At 41.6% G+C, this 21207-nt stretch overlaps 1 protein-coding gene across 1 annotated transcript in view; it reads left to right on the top strand.

The window, feature by feature from the left end:
* The first annotated feature begins 18747 nt into the window (after positions 1–18747).
* LOC149083923 (uncharacterized) overlaps positions 18748–21207 on the top strand; it is a 110052-nt gene continuing 107592 nt past the window's right edge. Inside the window, exon 1 of the mRNA XM_089234302.1 lies at positions 18748–20315. Coding sequence (XP_089090428.1) covers positions 19640–20315 — 676 coding nt within the window. The 5' untranslated portion in view covers positions 18748–19639. The remainder of the gene's footprint in view (positions 20316–21207) is intronic.

Genomic DNA, 21207 nt, shown 5'->3' with positions numbered 1-21207 from the left:
ACTGAGAAGCAAGAAGTGGCTGCTGGGAATGCAAAAGTTGTTTGATTTATTTTCCAAAACCAAAAAGAAAAGAATGACAAGAATTTATTGTAAATGAAGAAAATCTGTATCTCTGAAGAAAATGCCTAAAGATTAAAATTTCCGGTGATAAAGAAAAACAAAAATTGATCTACTGCTTGAAAATTCAAAAGAATATTACCGATCGCTCAAAAAGATGCGTAAAATAGAACCAAAAATGCGAATGATATGTCTCCATAATACCCTGGAAAAGACCAAAAGTTCGAATATGCCCAAAATATGACTTGTCATAAAAAAAATATAATATGTCTCCATAATACCCTGGAAATTGTAACCAAAATTTTGTTCATGCAATAAAACGTCACTGCCGATGAGGCAGTAGAAGCAACGGGTACGTATAATATAAGACCCCATGAGATTTTTGGTTTTTCCTTAATTAATAACGTGATCCTGAAGATATTCGTATGATTTGTCTAGGGAATTTCTTGGTGTGTAGGGAATGATGTTATCCCCCCCCCCCCACTTGTTAATACAAGATACGAAGCAAACTGGTTGCTATGTAGAGACGATGGCGATTTTTAGAAAGAAAAACTCATTTCGGCTTCTAGTGGACTTAACCCACGCCCTCTCGCATTTTGGACGAGTGCACTGCCACTGCCCTACAGAAGCAGACATAAAACATCTTCCTTGGACTGCATATTTGCTGAACGTGGTAGGCGATGGCGGTGACATCAATCAGATAATGCATAGTTTCCCAAGTTACTGGTTCCACCGTCCCCTTCTTCAGAATTTTTTTCTTCTCATCGCCCCCCAATTCAAGTCAACCCATAAGATCCTATACTAAATCCAAAGTTTCTCCTGCCCCCGTGGACCCTCTCATTGCCCACTTTGGGAAACATTGAGCTGATTGCTCGTGAATTAGCTCTAAGCCACCAGGTGATGACATTCATGTAGAGAGAGATTTCCTCTCCAATTATTAATGCAACATCTGCAGGAAACTGGTCGTTATGTAGAAATGATTATTTTTGGAAAGATAAATTCACTTCTGCCGCTACGGGGACTCGAACCCACGGACTCTCGCATTCTTTTCAGGTGATTTTCGCTTTCCAATAATCATAATATCTATAAACAACCAGTTTTCAAAACCCCAGACGCATGCCTGGTGCCAAAATAATAGCGGGGCCAGGTGCATCTCAGCAATTTCGGGAGCACCAAAAATATTTAAGACTCCCCTTCCCGCCCCCTTTCATATATTTTGTGGGGAAATCAGCATTTATATTTTCAGAATATACAGAAATGTTCAGAAATATCCCTACAAACGACTTTAAACACGCATATAAATCAACACAAAATGAAAATTCAGCACTGTAGGCAATTTTAGAAAAAAAATATTCTTCAGAAACTTATATATATGAATAGTTTGTAATTTTTGAATTAAAATAATTGCAGCACCATTAAAATTTTCGGAAATAATGAAAGAAATAATTCAAGAATTCATGAAAATTCAGAAATAATGAAAGAGCAATATGTAATTTAAGAACTGATAGAAAATTCAGAATTAATGCAAGAAATAGTTTAAGAATTGGTGAGAGACTTCAACAATTTACTGCCAGGGCATCAATTTTTAAATAAATCAATATTTACTGCTGAAGCTATGAATTATTTAATGGTTAAAAAGGCCAAAAAAGTTGTTTTGTTTGGCATTATTATTTTTTAGTGTTTTTTTTCCTTAACATACCGTTCGACACATCCTAAAATGCATGTTTATAAATGTTTGTGTGTGCCTTTGGAAGCACGCTAAAGAAAATTTGAATGAATTTCATCAAAATAGGAAACGACAAGGGACAAAATATAGCTCATTTCTGTTTTACAGTTGTTTTTCAACGAATTTATTCACTAAACCATAAAAATTTTCCAAATAATTTGATTAGATTGACCAAAATGCATTCATTGTGTTTGCTTACGCTGTTTTAGCAGAAAACATTAAAGAAATGTAATCCCCATTTTGAACGTCTCTTGTCCCCTCATCAAACTTTCTCTCCGTACGATCAAATAATTATTCAATTTTCTAGGTAGAAAGCAAAATAAAATTACGCAGCGATCGATGGACTCCTAAAGAACCGCGAATCACATCACGGGAAAATTGTTTTTTCTTCGGAACGAAATTTCGAAGTTTCTAACAAGCACGGCATTCGCTCACTTATCGTACGTTTTGGAAAAACATTTTTCCTGTTACTCTTGTTTGACTAATTAATGAACACTTATCATGTCAGCATGTTCATAATTACCGGTAATTTGATCGCTATCGGCAAGGAACGGTGAGAAACCGATGAGACAAGCGGGAAATATTATCCCTAGTGGGAGAATGCTCGTTTGGAATAATTTTGTTTCCTGTCGGATAATAATCAACGAAATTGTATGACACCGGGAGGATAAACCTGTACATATTGTAATTATCTTGAATGAGTGTCACTTTTAAATTATCAAAAGCTCTTTCAAGACGCTCTAGGATCGATTTTTGAACACGTAAGCTGATAATTATTGTCGAGAACATAATATCAACTATAGCGTTATTAGAATTCGACCCAATCGTTCGGATATCATGAACAGACTTCATTTATAGGTGAATGAACTTCAACGGGACCAAAACTTTGGTTTCTTATATCCGCGTCCAGAAAATTCACTGACGACAATTCAACGAATGGAAAATTTATCGCTGGGAAAATTCACCGAAAACATGAGTGAATGAACGAGTGATTAAATGACGAGTGAAGAAGAGTGAACGAGTCAGTGAACAAATGAGTAAATGAATGAATCACTAACTAGGTCACTCACTCTGTTACTCCCTGATTAATTTGCCTCCGCTGTTACTCGCTGAGTATGCATCTGATTCCATCACTAACTCACCATGTCGCTCATTCTATCGCTAACTCACCATGTCGCTCAATCTATCGCTAACTCACCATGTCGCTCAATCTATCGCTAACTCACCATGTCGCTCATTCTATCACCAACTTCACAGGTTGCTCATTCTATCACCAACTTCACAGGTTGCTCATTCTATCACCAACTCACCAGGTCGCTTACTCTGCCACTTGCTAACCAGGTTGCTCACTCTGTTACTCCCTGACTAGGTCGTTGACTGACATACACTCAATCATCGCAGTACGAAAGGAGGGGGGGGGGGGGGTATTCTATCCCCCCAAACCGAGATTATAGTGTTATTTTGCAGAAAAAAATTTAAACCACCCCCACCCCCCACCCCTGAGAAAAAAAAATTGAAACTTCCCCCCCCTTGAGAAAATTCTGCGTACGCCTATGCACTCAAATCACAGTCAAGCACGTACTCATTTTGTCATTCTGTCAGTCGCTCACTCGATCACTCAGTCTGCCACTGGGTCACTGATTATGCCACTCACTCACTTAGGGCACTTACTCTATCTCTAGGTCACTCGCTTACTGCACATTCACCAACTCTAACCATTATGTTACGCCTACCGTATCCTTTACAGACTCACTCACTCAGTCATTCCTCGCTCACTTACTGGTTCACTAACTCATGTCGAACTGTTGTCGGTGAATTTTCCGTAAACCTGTTGTATCCGAGTTATTGAAAGAATGTCTCATAAGACGACACCAAAAAAATGTTGTTTGATACAGTGGGACTCGACGGTATCTGTATTCCAGTGCCACTTTACTAGGGTTCAGTCTCAGAAAAATTGCCAAAATTTGAAAAAAAAACCATAAAAACGCAATTGTGCTGAAATAACCAAGTGTAAGAAAATTTCAGGATTTTGAAAAGACGCAATTGCAAAAAACAACAGAGTTTCTCAAGGTTTCAGGAATTTGAGAAACCACAATTGCTGAAAAATTCAAGTCTCAGAAAATTTGAAAAAATAAATAAATAAAACGGAATTGCTAAAATAACCAAGTATCAGAAAACGTAAAAAAAAACCAAAAAAATGCTAAAATATACAAGCATGACTGAAAATTTCATGACTGTGAAAACGTAAGTGGTAAAATACTCTTTCTACCAGTGGTAAATTCTAGATAAACGACTTTATCTATAGTCTAGAATCTAGACCAGAGGTCTTTAACCTTTTTCTAGTCGCGAGCACTGCCTGTACCCATCATCAAAACAAGAGCGCCCTGAATGAGATATACGAATGCATGAAATAAGGATGATTTCATTCCTTGTTTAATTGAAACGTTAATCAAGTGCTCGCGAGCACGAAATTGCACACAAGCATCGAGTACTCTGGGGACTTCAGGAAGCACCACGGTGCTCGCGAGCAATGGGTCGAAGATGGCGCTGATCTGTAGACTCTAGATAAAGTCGCTTATGAGTAACATCAGTAATTGAAAACAAAAAACAAATTTCCTTTCATTTCTACTAAAAACCTCCATGATTGTTTTTTTTTTTTTGCTCTTTATTGCTTTATTTGTAGTTTTTACCATAACCTCTTGTGTGCGGATAAGTCAGGGCCTATAGTGTGCCCATAGGCGGAGATAGGCTCGAAAGTCTGGGGGGGGGCATGATGATAATGACGTCAATTCACATATACATTACATCAGTGGTTCTCAACCTTTTCTGACTCGCGGAGCCCTTTTCAGTGAATAATTTCTCTGGCGGAGCCCTGTTTAACTCGAGGAGCCCTTTTTTGTATATTATTTATATGGCGGTACCCTTTAGGCATCTTTTTTTTTGTTTGTTTACCAAATTTTTTGATTTATTTTATTATTCTCGAGTGGCTGCGGAGCCTCTGGGAAGTGCACACGGAGCCCCAAGGACTCCGCTGCATTAGATCAATCGACTCTTATCTTTGACGCTGAGGGGGAGGGGTTTCCTGAGCGTGTCTTCTCATGGCCCGGGGAAGTCTTTCTCTCGGGGCCCTTTTAAAAGGTTATTATTATGCAAAATAAGTGTATATTTTTGTGAGCTCCAGTTGCCCCAGCCCAGTTACGGTCCTAGGTATAAGTTATATCTCTAATGGAAAGAAGCTCACTTTACTACATACAGAGCTGTAATCCTTAAGGCATGCTACTAATGCCTCTACTTCAGCTCCACAAGCCACGGTGCGTGAAATAAGGAAGGCAGAGTCGTGTCTTCAGTGGTGTAGCTGCCAGCATGCTTGCCCGGAATGCAATTGGGCCTTGGTTCGAGTCCCGGCGGGGACCAGATGACTTCACGTCCGCATAAAATTCAGAAAATATCTGTTTGCTTGTAATCCTTACTGTTTGTGGGGGCGAGTGGAGAAAGAAAGAGAGTCGCAGTCAATATGTGGGATGGTGTTTATATTTCAAAGGTGAAAGTGGCAATAAGTAGTCCTCCAAATAACCTTGACCAAATATATTCTGCAAGTTCCTTCTAGTGAGATGAACGGTGGCTAGGGCCGTCTTAAGAGCATTACGGGCCCCCGGGCCAAATGATTTTTGAGGCCCTACCTGGCAAATTCTCGAAAAATTCAACTACTTCTCATTTTTCTGAGGTTCCTATTCTCTTGAGGCTCCCGGGCCGTGCCCGGGTGGGCCCCATGCTTTAAGACGGCACTGACGGTGGCAGTTTTTGAGGAAAAACAATTTTTTTGATTCCTATATAAGCGGAAATCTGATTCCTTCACCGATGAGTTTCCTATGTTGAAAAAGCGTTTGGTTTTCGTTTTGGCGATGTGGTTCTTAAAAACCATAGTATCCCAACCTTTTTTGTCCCATCGCCCCCTTCTCCAGAATTTTTTTTTTTCTCCTATCGCCCACAACACGCAATCTAACCCATAGAATCCTATGGGTATGAACCCGTAGCCTTCTTCCACCACCCTGAAACATTTCGTCACCCTCAGTGGGGGGGCGTTAACGCCCACGTTGGGAATCACTGTTGTAAACGGTTGATTCTCGCAACCGGTGATTCTTATAACCAGTTCATTTTTGTAATCGGTGATTCTTATAAGCGGTGGCTATTATATTTTAAAAATTGGTTCACTTCCCGTTTTTTTTTTTTTTTTTTCACAAGAGAGCTATTCGCCAAATACAGGGCATCCGCAAAAATTAGGTTTGCCAGGAAATTTCCGAAGGGAAAAGAGATGAGGCACATTTTGTGTTGCTCTCTCTCTCCGCTCTCACTCTCCCCATTATTGATGAGCGTCATTAGCGTCTGGTAGAGGAACCGCAGAGCAGTTCATTTTCGTGAACACGCGTTCGCTGCCAACGCGACATAATATGCTTGAAGAGGTTTGACACGTACATATAAACACCATGCATACACATATAGAGCTCCAGCTCTGCTGTTCTTTCCCTTCTCTCATTCAGCCCTTTCCCTACGGCTGAAGAGACAAATATCTTATGCAGAGGGTATTGTGAGAATATTCCGTTACACAACGCTTGTTATTTTTTTTTTTTTTTTCAATCAATAAGTCAGTAATCACAAAGTCAGTAAGTAATACGTCAGTTACAGAGCCGCCTTTAATGTAGGGTAATGTAAGGGTGTGCGACTGGTGCACCAGGCCCCGCGCTTTGTGAGGGCCCCCTTCACTCACGGTAAATTATTGGAGGCTTTTTCTCACCAAAAATTATTGAATTATTCCGTGCGTAAATTCTGAATTTTCATCAATTTTGAAATTTTTTTATACCATTAAATCTGGATTTTTTTCATTAATTCTGGAATAATTTCCCTCATCAGTTCTAGTGTCATTTTTTCATGAATTCTGATATCATTTTTTCATGAATTCTGGTATCATTTTCTCATGAATTCTGGTATCATTTTCTCATGAATTCTGGTATCATTTTCTCATGAATTCTGGTATCATTTTCTCATGAATTCTGGTATCATTTTCTCATGAATTCTGGTATCATTTTCTCATGAATTCTGGTATTTTTTCATGAATTCTGGTATTTTTTCATGAATTCTGGAATCATCTCTTTCCTCCGTTCTGGAATCACTTCTTTCATCAATTTTGGTATCATTTTTTCATCAATTCCGGAATTATTTCCTTCATCAATTCGAGCACCATTTTTTTCATGAATTGTGCAATTATTTCCTTCATCAATTCTGTTACCATTTCTTTCATGAATTCTGGTATCATTTCTTTCATTAATTCTGGTATCCTTTTTTTTTATCAATTCTGGTATTATTTTTCATGAATTCTGATTTTCGTTGATTCTGGAATCATTTCTTTCATCAATTCTGGAATCATTTTTTTCATCAATTCTGGATTTATTCATTTCCTAAATTCTGGATTTATTCATTTCCTAAATTCTGGATTTATTCATTTCCTAAATTCTGGAACAATTTATTTCATACTTTCTGAATTTTCATTATTTCCGGAATCATTTCTTTCAATTAATTTTAGTCCATTGATTCTAAAACTCTCATTAGTTTAACATTACTTTCAGTGCTGAATTTTACTGTTCATTTACATTTAATTGTGCGTTTTAAATTTTTTTGTATAAAATTTTCTCAGCATTCCTGTATATTCTGAAGTAATAAGTGCCGATTATGCTCCCACTAAACATATAAAATCGGGGTCTTTAAAATTTTTGGTGCCCCAGAATTGTGAAGACACATCTGAGCCCACTATTACTTTCGCACCAGCTCCCGCGTGTGGTAAGGGCATCCCTGGTAAGTTATTTGACCTAAAAATGTCTATAATATCAATTTTCCTCAGCTATAATTCCCTTAAAAATGTTATTTCTTCACAATCATTTTTTCCCCCTCAGCTCTCGGTGGCCTCCCTTAACCACTTTTCGAGGCTGCCCTTCCACTTGATTTTCACCCGTGGCCCCACTTAGAATACTTCAGGATGACGGCCATGTGGTCCAGGTGGAGAACCACTGGCGGTATGCCATCGTATACCTACTGCGATGGTTCCCGATTTTCATGCTTAGAAGACACGTATGTAAGGGGCCATTCAAGTATTACGTCAGCATCGGGGGGGGGGGATCCCGATTTACTGACTTTTGATGACAAGGGGGGAAAGGGGGGTTTGGATTGGATAATGTCATCGACCACCCTTTATGAAAATATGAAATATTCTTAATGACATCTTACTCGGTGCTAAAAACGAGAAAAAACCTTTAGATAGGTTGTGGGCACTTGAAGTAACATTTTTCCCCTATTGATAAGTGCCCTATCAAGCCACTTTGGTGATTTCTAAATTTTTCACGGATAGAAGTGATCTGGAAATGTGTCCGGGCCGCTTAAGTGCTCTGGAACTGTGCCACGCATCACTCAAATGATCCGTAATTATATGCCGCGAATCACTTAAATAATCTGAGAATGCGCCGCGGGTACAACCGCACTGGGGGCCACTTAAGTGCTCTAAAACTACGTAACATGTCACTCAAGGGATCACTAAATGCGTCACGGGCCGCTGAAATGCTCTGGAATTGTACCACGGGACACTTAAGCGATCTGTAAATGTACCCCTTAGTTCATTTTTACAAAATTAGGTTAAATCAGAAAACCCCCAGGGGCATATTTGGTCCGCGGGCCAAGGGCTTTTATGCGATTTATCATTCTATGGCTCTGATCCCACCAATATGCGTTAGGATTCAGAAGGGCAGAGCTGATGACGAAATTTTGCTGACAAGGCGGGGAAGGGGGGTCAGAGTTTTGCTGAAAAGGGTGGGGGGTCACAAATGGCAAAAAATTTACTTACGTAATATTTGAACGGCCCCCTAATGTACAAATTCGCTGCCGAAAACCGCTATGTGTAGGGCTACTTTACAAACTGATACTTACCAAGGCATAAGTCATTCACGGCCTTTATCCTAAAGCACCGACATGAAGAAATCATTGGGGGCAAGTCGTACCGCCAGTCGTACCGCTTACACAGGAGGGAGAGGGGTGCGTTGTACGTATTATACGTATGTTACTGCCAAAGTTCGGAATTGGCCGATTTCATTGTGAATTGACATAGCAAATGTCCGAATTTCGAGCTTTGTCCAGCCAGTTTGTGAAGTGGCCGGGGATTCCCGGCCAAAAGTCTGATAGCAAATGACATGATTCGGGGCCATCGTCAAGTTTGTTTATTTTTTCGTGATACTTTATGGCCACGTTAGCTATGGTAACCCCATCATGCCGCGGTCATAACTCGGGAATCTTTTTTTTCCTCCAAAATTTGACAGAAAATACAGAAAAAATGCGTTTATATTAATAATTTTGAAGTTTTTTCTCTCAAAACTTCTCTTCCCCCCCCCCCGCCCCCTCTCGTCACACGGAGCTAATTCAATACAGTTATTATATAAAACCATGTATTACACATTGGCGATGAAAAAAAATGGATTTGGAGCCTACCGGACCGTCTTACATCAGCACATCGAACTTTAGCCAGGAATCTCCGGCCACTTCGTGAATTGACCAGCTGAAGCTCGAATCATTTGTGAAAACTGAACTTTGTCGCGCATCGGGCTTTGCTGGCAGTAACATATATATAATTATCGTGGGGGGAGGGGAGAGAGAAGGGGCACAACAGTTGTTATGGCAATCAAATACCCTCAGCACCCAGATTCCGGTGCCCTACGATTGTGGGTGCCCACTGGGGTTGGCACCAACCGGCAAACTATATCTTCTTGTTTGTCAGATTACGAATAACCAGCTACTGTCAGATACAGCATTTCTCAAGTATTGTACACACACAACAGACCTTCTCTTCAGGCTATGCCTAATTACGACTAATGTCTAATTCTGTTCGCGCGCGTGTGTATATATATATATACATATATCCATTTCTCAGAAGGGAAAAAAAAATGCTTTCTCCTCGAACAATCTCGTTATGGTCTTTTCCAAGTCGTTAAGGATCTTTTTCGGATGTATATACTACGTGTATAACATGCGATATGGAGATTTCAAGCATAACTCGTAAAGGAGAGTATGAGGAAAGAAGAAGAAGAAGAAGAAACGTCTATAAATATGGTCTTGAGACTGCTGTCGCCGGTCTCGTGGGGGTCTCCTTGGGTCACTTACTTCGGAGACAACATGGACTGAGGGAGGGAGAAGCATTAGTTTCGGCGAGCGATCCAACAAGTCACTTTTTTTTTTGTGAGTGGTTGTGTACCAGTGTGTTGTCGGCTTTCAGTTATATTAACCTCATACTCCTCTGAGGTCAAGAGGAGGAAAAAAGAAATGGCAAATTAGACAAGGACCGCCGACCACATCCGGTCGCCATATGATCAAAATTATGTATCACTTGCCCTCGACTACGACAAAAAATTGCCAGACCGAGGAGGGAAGCATAACTTTTTGCTTGTATGAATGACTATTCGGTGTACAGAAGTACCCCGAAAGGATTATAAATCCCAGGATTCAATTAGAAATTCAAGTAAAGTACGGAAAGTGATCGGCAGAGAGAGGGCGCGACGGTTGTTCTTTGATGATTCATCATGTGAGAAATAACTTTGGGAGAATTTTATAAAAATCCAATTTTTTTTTTACATGCGTCTCCAATCGAAAAATTGCCAAAAATTAAAATTTATGTATTTCACCAAAAATATGGATAAAAATTCGATGAGATATCGGTGGTTAATATTCTTGATTTTTTTTTTTTTGGCTTCATTTACGTAGCTACGGGGGGGGGGGGGCAAAAAGTCCATAGAAACTTTAAAAATTCCTTTAAAAACGGAAAAATAACGGAAATAAAAAAACGGTTTTCAGGGTTAGCATCGCTAGGTCACGGGAATTTTTTTAAGATGTGGGGGGGGGGGGGGATAACTCGAAAAACAGGCGATAGGTGGCGCTAGTACGAGAGACTTAGGTGGAAATACGCAAATGAGAGACGGTTATAAGAACGTGCACTCCTAATCCACAATCAGTTGACCGTTGTAAACCGTGTATGTGGACCTGCTGCACTCTGCCGTTGCTGGATTTGTGACTGGCCTGCTATGTATTATCCCATGTGGTGGGGGGTCATGTGGAACACATACTGCTGTAATCAGGGGGGGGGGGGCTTGGGGGTCTGGTCCCCTTCGAAATGTGAGAAAATGACCAAAAAAAAGGGAAAAATATGTCCAAATCTATTGTTTGGTTTCCCCCCCCCCCCACCGAAATGAAAGTGGGCCCCCCGAACGAAATTTCTGGATACGCCCCTGGCTGTAATAAACGATTTGGGGGCATTCTGTTCGTTACTTGCGTATATTTTCTTTGACTTGTGTACGTCAGCGCCACCTATCGGCAGTTTTTGAGTTTTTTTTCCTGTCAAAAAAATTCCCGCAACGAAGCGATACTAACCCTGCAAACCGTTTTTTATTTCTATTATTTTTCCGATTTTTATGGGTTTTTAAAGTTTCTACGGACTTTTGCCCACACCCTGTATAATAGGCCCGTAGCCAAGAATCAGAAAATTCCGGGACTTTAAAAAAGGACCTGAGAACCAAGTCTCCGAAAATTTGATTAGTTTGAAAAAAAACGCAATCGTTCAGATATTTTGAAAAGACATAATTACCAAAAGAACCAAGTCTCATAGAATTCCAGGGCTCTAAAATTAGGCTCAAATCGTAAAATCACCCAAGCTCAGAAAATTTCAGAACTCTGACAAGACCCAAAAAATAAAAGAAATAATTCGGTATAATAGAAAGAGGGTAGAAATGTGACTACTTAGTCTCAGAAAATTTCAGGACTAAAAAAGCCGCATTAGCGCTCTCTTACAGCATAGTTCCCCAACCTTTTTTCTCCCATCGCCTCCTTCTTCCGAAATTTTTTTCTCCTACCGTCCCCCCCCAAAGCAAATTTAACCCATAGAATCCTATGTTATACCCGTAGCTTCTACCGCCCCCCCCCCGGAACATTCCATCTCCCCCCCCCCCCAGGGAGCGTTAACGCCCACGTTGGGAATCACTGGCTTACAGGAACCCTCCTGTATAATGTATAATGTATTTATCGTGCTTTAAACTATTCACATTATTTAACTAATGCACGATTTTCGTATGATCCTTACGTTAAAAACCTTATATATATATATATACAGAGATAAATATTTTGTTTTCCTACAAAAACCTGCTTTTTTGATATGGTGAATTCGAGGATGAGAAAAAATGCAGTTGTTTGTTGAAATAATGATGGCATTGTACTTGGAACATCCTTTCAGATGATGGAAGAAAAATTAATTACCAAAGAAAATTCAATATTACAGTCCGTTTCGTGTTTGGGAGGAGTTCTGGAATTCTTATAATGGAAGTTTTGATGATAGATTGTGGAATTTAACTTTGGACGTCTGGAATAATAATAATAATAATAATGATAATTATAAAGAAAGATCATTTTTATAAAGTTCATCGAACCAAATGTTTTTTGATCTCGCATTGTAAACAATACGAATAAATATCGCATGATTCATTTCATATTAACAAAACAAAAGTAAATGCAAGTTTATTTGTTCCATAAGGTCCAGTTATCTACAGACGACAGTGCCGTCTTAACGATTGAGCCCACCCGGCCGCGGCCCGGGGGAGGGGGTGGCCTCAAGAGAAGAAATCCCCTGAGAAAAACGAGAAGCAGTTGAAGTTTTTCGAGAATTTACCACGCAAGGCCTCAGGAAAAGCACTTGGCCCGGGGGGGGGGGGGGGGCACATGATTCTCTTAAGACGGCCCTTGATAGTCAAACTCAGTAATAATGGCATCGAAGATTTCACGAAATTTTGTCGTTATAACCGACCGAGGTTGACGCTTTCTTCCTTTTATAAGTAAAAAATACAACTTGATGCAATAAAAATGCCATCAGTTGTTATTTCATTATGATTACGGTCTAATATCTACAATTCATTAACAGCGATGTTCTTTGATTGCAACTGCTAACTATGTATGTGGTTTATTGGACAGTTAAGTGTCCAATGATCTCTCTCCAGTCTCATGCATGTCTTCCTTACTTTAATACTTGATTTTTTGTTAATTACCGCCATATTTTTTATCATACAGGGTGTCCACTTCTGCGGGACTCCGATATACAAATTATATACTAAAAAGGGCTCCGCTAGACAAAAGAGGTTGAGAACCGCTGATGTAACGGGTCTTTTACTCACAGTTAGTTGCATAGGCAAGAAATACCACAGATACGGGAAACTGGCTGAGTGGGAAGATATCGATGTTTCAAGATAGGAAAATTCATCGCTGCCGTCACAGGGACACGAACCCCGGTCTCTCGTTTGCCGGACGAGTGCTCTATCAACTAAGGGGTCATTCAAGTATTACGTAAGCAGATTTTCAGCCATTTTTGACCCCCCCCCCTTCCCCGTCAGCAAAATTTCGTCAGCAGCTTAGAATATTTCATATCTTTAAAAAAGGGATGGTTGATGACGTAAGCAACCTTCAAACCCCCCCCCCCCCCCGTCATCAAAAGTCAGCAAAGGGGCCGTTCAAGTATTACGTCATCATCGATGGGGGAAGGGGGTTTCCGATTTGTTGACTTTTGATGACGGGGGGGGGGGAGGGGAGTTTGGATAATTCTTACGTCATCAACCACCCTTTATGAAAATATGAGTTAGGATTCAGAGGGGCAGAGCTGATGACGAAATTTTGCTGACAAGTGGGGGGGGGGGGTCAAAAATGGCTAAAAATTTGCTTACGTAATACTTGAACGGCCCCAAATCCGAAACTACCCCCCCCCCCTCGATGCTGACGTAATACTTGAATGACCCCTAAGCTATGAAGACAGAAAAAACCTCCTCTTCGAATCTCTTCTCCACTGCTCATTGCTGTTGATTGTTTTTATGAGAAAACTTTAACAAATAAATCCACCTGAAAATTAATTGAAGGAATTTCCTCAGCATTAAACCACTTCATCATCCACATAGACCCAAAAATTGGGAAATTAATGGACCAAATTAATGGGAAATTGTGTGCATATCAAAGGTGCTCAACCTTCATTAGGGTGCGGGCGGCCACTTTCTTGGTTTGAAAACGTGTCGCGGGCTGCTTGAGTTATTTTTAACTGTGCCGCAGGTTACACGAGTGATCTGTAAATATTCCGCAAGTTAATTAAGTGATCTGAGAATATTCTGAGGACTACTTAAATCTCGTGGAAATGTGCCGTGAGCCACTTGAGTGATCTAGAACTTTCCCGCGGGAAACTTCATCAGGGATTCTATGGAGCGTAGGCCTACTACTAAACCACACATGCACCTCATCCACATTCCTGTGCGGAACTTCTAACGAATTGGCACGTGTTGGAATGCCCGTGAATTGAACCTGACATGAAGTTTGTTTCTGTGTAATGCTTGATATATGTACTACCCCCATCAGTTTTTCTAACAACGAGTGAAGTGTATTGATTGAATAATTATATCGTATAGAAGACCTATTGCTCTCTATGGAGAGACTTTTTTAACGGGGATATCGGCTCACATCTGCGCCTTGAAGTTGGGAAGTAGCCTACTATGAAGACGTAGGCCTACTGTAGGCTACATTAAGAAAAATCCTAATTCGTCAATCAATGCAACCTCATAATGGCTGAATAATAGTAATAAACGCAGGATTTTAGCTTAAAACCAAAATATCCTGTTTTAGAACATTATAGCCCCGTTAACATGTGCAAGATTGGGGGTCGCTTTGGTGATAATTACCGGCATGATAACTTTTTCCCCTCGTAGGGAAGAGAAAGGTGGGAGTAAAGCTCATCTCAAAACAAGCCCATCTTTCTTTGGGGTGGATTGGAGGTCGACACCGACCTTCTCTCCCATAATCCTTTGCGCCGCGGAAACTGCTATAAGCTCCTTCGTCAACCATCTTGAATCAATCACTTCCGTTCAACCTACGTAACCAGTGATGACTTCCAGAAAGAAGACGAGGGATTACCGGCATAAACTTAACGTCATGCGAACGGTTTGTAGCAAAAATCCCCGTTACCGGGAACTTCCCGTGGTGTTTTATTGTACATGTGAACGGGGTTTATGAGGAAAATAAAAGCAGATTGAAAATTTTGCAACCAGTTGTGTGTGTGTTTGGGGGGGGGGGGGGTTTGTTCCGAGTTGTCCCGTTTTCATACGTCCTGTTCGATTAAACTGGATCATCTTATTTGCTCTTGGATTTCTTTCTCGGATGTAGTTATCAATTGGTTATTGTTATCAGGAACCTCGAGTCCCGATGTGATCGAGTTGAGCTGCCTGAAATACAAGGCCACAGCAGGCAAAATGCCCGACGAGGTGGATGAACAAAAAAAGTTGTCCATAACAGCAGTAACATGTTTTCTCTCTTCCATGCGACTTGAAGAAATAACGCCGGATAACTGGACGGGCCGGATTATCGAGTCTACTGTACTTTTTTTCAAACTTTAAAAATTCATAAAACTCCAACGAATTGTCAAGATACCAAAGTTGGGGGTACATTTTAATAACACGTGCAGAATAAACATTTCTACAAAATTTTTAGGATTTTCGGTACAGAAGTTTCTTTTAAATCTTACGAGCTATTTATGAGCTCATTAATGAGCTCAAAAACATCATATAGGCCCTATACATTTACACTACGATTCATCACTACTTCCTTCCATTTCGAAAGAACTAGACCAACCGATTGGCACGGAAGTTTTTGCATTTGATTTGCAATTGAATGAAATATATTTTTTTTAGGGCCGGTAATTACTCCATAAAAGTTTGATAAAAATTATTTTATAAAACTTGAAAAAATGTAACCAATAAGCACATCTGTTACATTCGAGCAAACTTAACTAATCCACCTACTGGTTGCATTTTTCAAGCTTTATAAACGAACTTTTATCAAACTTTTATATAGTGTAATGCCGGTCTTAGTAATTTTTTTTTTTTTCAAAAATCGATTTCAGGGGTCGTAACACCTTTTAATATACTGGCTTTTTTCCCCCTCATCCATATCATATATCAAGTTACAACATCATATCATGTACATACAGGGTGTCCTGCAAGTGCTAATGCGGCCTTTATCTCATCAACCGTCCGTCGAAGGGCTTTAAAAAAATTACCCTGTACCAGTTTTGAGAGTGAAAATACACAGTGCGTCACAAAAAAAAATTTCTATACGATCTCTTTGTCCTTTAAATTCCAATTAGAAAGTTGTTGAACTGTCTTTTCCAAGCAAATTAAAACTAACGGACGGCGATTCTTTCCCTCGTTTTTGCTGTTCTTTCCACAACTTTGCTCCGATTTGTGAATTGAAACACATCTCAGCGAATATTTCTTTAGTAAAATTGGAATGTTTTTCGTTGGCAACGGGAGGGATAGGGCAAAAACTTTCTAATTGGAAGATGAGGGGCGGGGAAGGGGGGGGGAACGTACAAAAATTTAGATTTTTTTTTTTTTACTTTGTGACAGAACACTGAATGAACCGAGCATCTATCGCTATTGCAATTTAAAGCACAGTGATCATAAGACCGCGAACGTGCCGGTCACTTTGGGACACACTGTATTTTTCACTCTTAAAACTGGAGTGCGGGGTAATTTTTGAGTGCCTGTACGCAGAATATTCTAGGAAGGGGGGTTCAGATTTTTTTCCTTATGGGGGGGGGGTTTACATTTTTTCCTGCAAAACAACACTATAATCTTTGTTCAAGGGGGGAGTTAGAGACCCCCCCCCCCCTTTGCGTACGCCAATGCCTATACGACGGACAGTTGATGAGATAAAGGCCACATCAGCACTTACAGAACAAACACGCTGTATACAAGTAGAGCCGTATCTAGGATATTTTTCGCCCCCAAATCTTCAGAATTCGATAATTTTATGTTTGTTTTTTTTCCATTCAAATTTAAAATTACCTTCCAGGTGTTCCTCCCCCTCCCGCTCTCCTCTGGTTACGGCCCTCGTGTAAAGTATATCATAGTCTGCATGGTCTCTGTGGGGAGATTTTTCCCCAAATGAAACACCGTCTTGCCTTCGCACCGCGAAGTTGGAAAACCGAACAAAACCAACTTCAGCCGACCACGGTGCTCCCTCTGAAGTACCCAGAGTGTTCGATGCTCTTGTCCGATTTCGTGCTCGCGAGCATTTGTCAATCAACGTTCCAATTATATACCTCGTACGAATTGCATTCGCGAAGATTGAAATCATCTTGATTCCATGCATTCGTATGTCAAACTTGCCGCAAGGGTGCTCTTTTTCGGACGATGGGCTGTGCTCGCGACTGCAAAAAAGGTTGAAGACCTCTGTTTCAGAGTAAAAGTCATCGTTGAATTCTGAAAAAATGAAATTTGAATAGCATATAAAGTGCATTATTTAATTTATTTAGTTTTTACTTCTCATGTTGTAGGGCTACCTAATAAAATATTATAGGTATTGCCCCCTCCCCCTCCGCAAGAGTGGGGCTGATAGGGCTCCGGCCCTGGGACCCGAGACAATTGTCATCATTTTTTGTTCCTTCACGCTATAAATTGACTATAGAGGGGTCCGTAAAATAAGATGACATAAGGGCCCTCCGGAGGTTCCAGCCTAGGGGCACCTGGAACCCCAGTCACCTGGGAACACCGCGTGCAGTTGGCATCACTTTTTTAATTGCCCTATGGCGATATATGACCGGAGTGGGTGTACGGTAAAGAAGCCTAGGGACAGGGCCGTCTTAAGAGCGTCATGGGCTCCCGGTCCAAGTTATTTTTCTGATCCGGGCATAGAACGTTAGAAGAAAGTTCTTTACCTACCGAGCCTAGGGCGACCACCGATGCATGGGGCCTGCATTTCCCACCCAACTCCTCTGGTTGGAAATTGCCCTATGGCGATATATGACCGGGGCTGGCATGCGGTAAAAGGGAATAGAAAATAGTGGTTTTTCTGAAATTTCAATCACATTTAATATTTGTGAGGCCCTTTCCTCTCTTGAGGCTCCCAGGCCGTGCCCGGGTGGGCTTATGTGTTAAGACGGCACTGCCTAAGGGCCCTCCTGCTCCAGGATGTGGGGGGCATGATTATAGGCTCCTTTAGTGCCCATTACAGATCAAATTATGGTGAACTGAGACACAGATAAGGAAGAACAAATAAGGAGCAAACATATATATGGGGTCATTCAAGTATTACGTCAGCAATCGGGGGGGGGGGGGTTTCGGATTTGCTGACTTTTGATGACAAGGGGAGGAGGGGGGTTTGAGGGTTGCTTACGTCATCAACCATCCCTTTTTGAAGATATGAAATATAGTAAGCTGCTAACGAAATTTTGCTGACGGGGGGAAGGGGGGGGGGGGGGGTCAGTGTTTTTCTGACTTTTGCTGATAGAGGGGGGAAGGGGGGTCAAAAATGGCTGAAAATCTGCATGTAATACTTGAATGGCCCCTATAATAACATTACCCCCCTCTAAAAATTTACAGTGCGGATAAGCTGCGACCACTGCACTTATTCTCCCCCCACTAGTTTCGGCCCTGTAGATATTTAGTACAAGTTATTATACAATTGTACTAAATTGCATCAAATATCAAAATATGTTTTACCGCCAATTCCTAAAAACACCCGGAAAAAAAAAGAAAAAAAAAATCCAGCCAGATCTCTCTCTGTGCCGGCTCGTTTCATTTATTTTTCACCAAATTCAAGGATGCGCATCAGCGAGCTCCCTCAGCCCGTCAATCACCCAGCAACGAAATTTCATTGGCAGCAGCCCCGGCAGAGAAGGTGTCAACAAAGGGCGGGGCTCAGATCCAGTAGGAGGAGCTTATCCGACGACCGTGAATGGCAAGTGGGAAGTGGGAGGAGTCTCCGCGCTGGAACCTCCACAGAGAGAGGTAAGTTTCTCTTCCCTTCTTTTTTTTTTTTCTTCTTTCAAAGCCCGAATGATTACGGGCGTCTTTTCAAAGCTCGGCAAACGGTTTCAACACGAAGGCTCGTCTGACTCGTCACATTTTAGCGTCTGTGCCTGGCTGTTTGGCAAGAAAATTGGAGAAGGGGGGAAAGAAGAGTCCTGTGTGTGTGTGTGAAGAGTGATTTCTTTCCTTGGAAGAGAAGCCCTCCTCCCTCCCTGCCCCTTTTTAAGTTGGGTCATATTTCATCCAGAAAACTTGCTCCGACGGTGCTGACTGCTTTGCTTTAGGACGTTGAAGTGGTGGCTTTTTTGGAAGACCGCGCCCCGAGCATACGTGGGGTTGGTGCGCGCGTGTATGTGTGTGTGTGTGTGTGCGTGCATATGCATGGTGTGCTTGTGGAGAAGTATTTACTACAGGGATTTAAAGGAACCAGAGAGAGAGGGGGTGGCGAGGCGTTGTGTGATTCTCGTTACCTCATCAGATGTTAACCTGCAGGACAGAAGCTAGTTCCACTGCCGGATGTGGTTGGCAGATAGACGTGGTGGCATCGCGTCAACGGGACGGGTGGAAAAAGACACGCGCCGTCAGCGATTTTTCGTGCGACGAAATAAGCAGCAGCAGCAGCGACGACGTCATCATCAAACTGATTCCGGCAGGTAATTAATGCGACGGCGACGACTTCTCCCGTCGTGTCCAGGTCGGAGAAATACGCTGGTTGTGTTTGTTTTGATCCACGTGATGTTGGCTGGTTGTGTTTGTTCAGGAATCTCCATCAAAAATATGATAATTATCCATTAGAGGACTTTGCTGTGTTTGGAGATCATGAGGCTGAAAAAACACTCTTGAACCAAGATCGTGCTCGCTGTTTCCGGGAACGCTGCAGCTCATAAGGTTCTGGAACGACTCCCTTCCCCCGACTAGTAATCATTTACAGTATTATCGACGGAGGACGATGTCAGCGAATACCGATTCGGAGTCTCAGAGTTCCGACAAGCCGTCTTCGCCGACCCGCGAAGACCCGGAAGACCCTTCGAGGGATAATAATATTATCAGGGACGATGATGAAGGGGACACTAAGGATATCGACGTGACTAGTGTTACCAGTGCTCCATCTGAGCCGGCCTCGGACGAAGAGGAGGACGAGGAGGAATACTTCAAACCCATCAAGAGACTATGCATGGCGCCGGTCAGGAACCAGTCGCACGGACATCACCACCACCACCACCAACAGCAGCATCCTCCTGCTCCTCAGGTGTCCCTGCGGCCCCTCTCGCCGAAACCAACGTCCAGTAGGCCCCTGAGCTCGTTTTTCATCAAAGACATTCTAAGTCATAAACCCGTAATAAGTTCGAGGTGGCCTCTGCCCATCACGTCGTCCTCGTCCGCGTCGTCCGGAGGGTCATCGACGGAAGGTCGGGGCATCGTCAGGCCGTGGGATCTGGAAACGTCGTCGGCACCCCCGCGGCGGAGACCTCGTTCGGCGGACGATGATTCCAGGTCCGAGAGGTCCGAGAGCGATTCTCCCGAAAGTCCCGCCGCCTCCAACCAGAACACGTCGCCACTGGACGCTCTGTTCGAGATGACCAGCAAAGCATTCGAGGGTCTCGACGCCGGTGAGAAATCATCTGGTAAGTCGACAACCATTTTCATTGTAATTTTTTCTCTGCTGATAATTTCAATAATTTCAGATATATAATTTCTTCTACTTCAGCATAACGTTACAGTATATATGTGACCACTCTTAAAAACAGTGACCACAATGGTCCCACTCTTCTAAATATCACTCCTGAAATTCAGAAAAAAATCTCAAACAAAATCCAATTTTATTCGCAATTGAAAAATTTTACTGCAAAAAAGTTATTGAATTATTTGCAAGACCAGCGGTTCTCAACCTATGGATCGCTACCCAAACTTGGGTCGCAGGGGCTCCTGAGATGGGTCGTACGAATGCACTTTAATTACATTCTGTTATAGATCCATTTGTTGCGCCACTAGTTCCTGGGGTGTCTCGGCGATTTCGTCGGCCTAGGCTGGGAAACAGACATTTCTGTAGGCCCATTTTGAGCCATGGTGTATTATATAGGGCTACATGCAATAGTTTTGGGTAGAATTCGGCACCCAAAAAAGAAGCCGCTAGCATTGTTTACTATAATTAACAATACTTTGTTAATAATACTTTTTATTGGCAATACTTTTCATGATATAGGCTAGTTATAGAATGCACACATTTATACAAAAATATGCAACCATTAAACCATAGTTTCCCGACCATTTTTGTCCCATCGTCCCCTTCTTCAGAAATTGTTTTCTCCTCCTTGCCCCCAACACAATCTAACCCGTAGCTTCTATCGTCCCCTGGAACATTCCATCGCCCCCAAGGGGCCTTTAACACCCACGTTGGGAGTCACTGCACTAAGCAAAGATTGATGAGATTAATGGAAGAAATAATTCAGTAATGAGAGAAATATTTTCTTGAATCAATGAAAATTCAGAATTTATGAAACAAATAATTTCAGAATT

Source organism: Pholcus phalangioides, unplaced genomic scaffold (genome assembly GCF_987345545.1).
Source record: "Pholcus phalangioides strain wild (caught in Gottingen) unplaced genomic scaffold, Ppha-v1.0 ptg000008l_1, whole genome shotgun sequence".
NCBI lineage: Eukaryota > Metazoa > Arthropoda > Arachnida > Araneae > Pholcidae > Pholcus > Pholcus phalangioides.
Note: the sequence above shows the minus strand (reverse complement) of the source record. Positions and strands in the feature narration are given on the sequence as shown.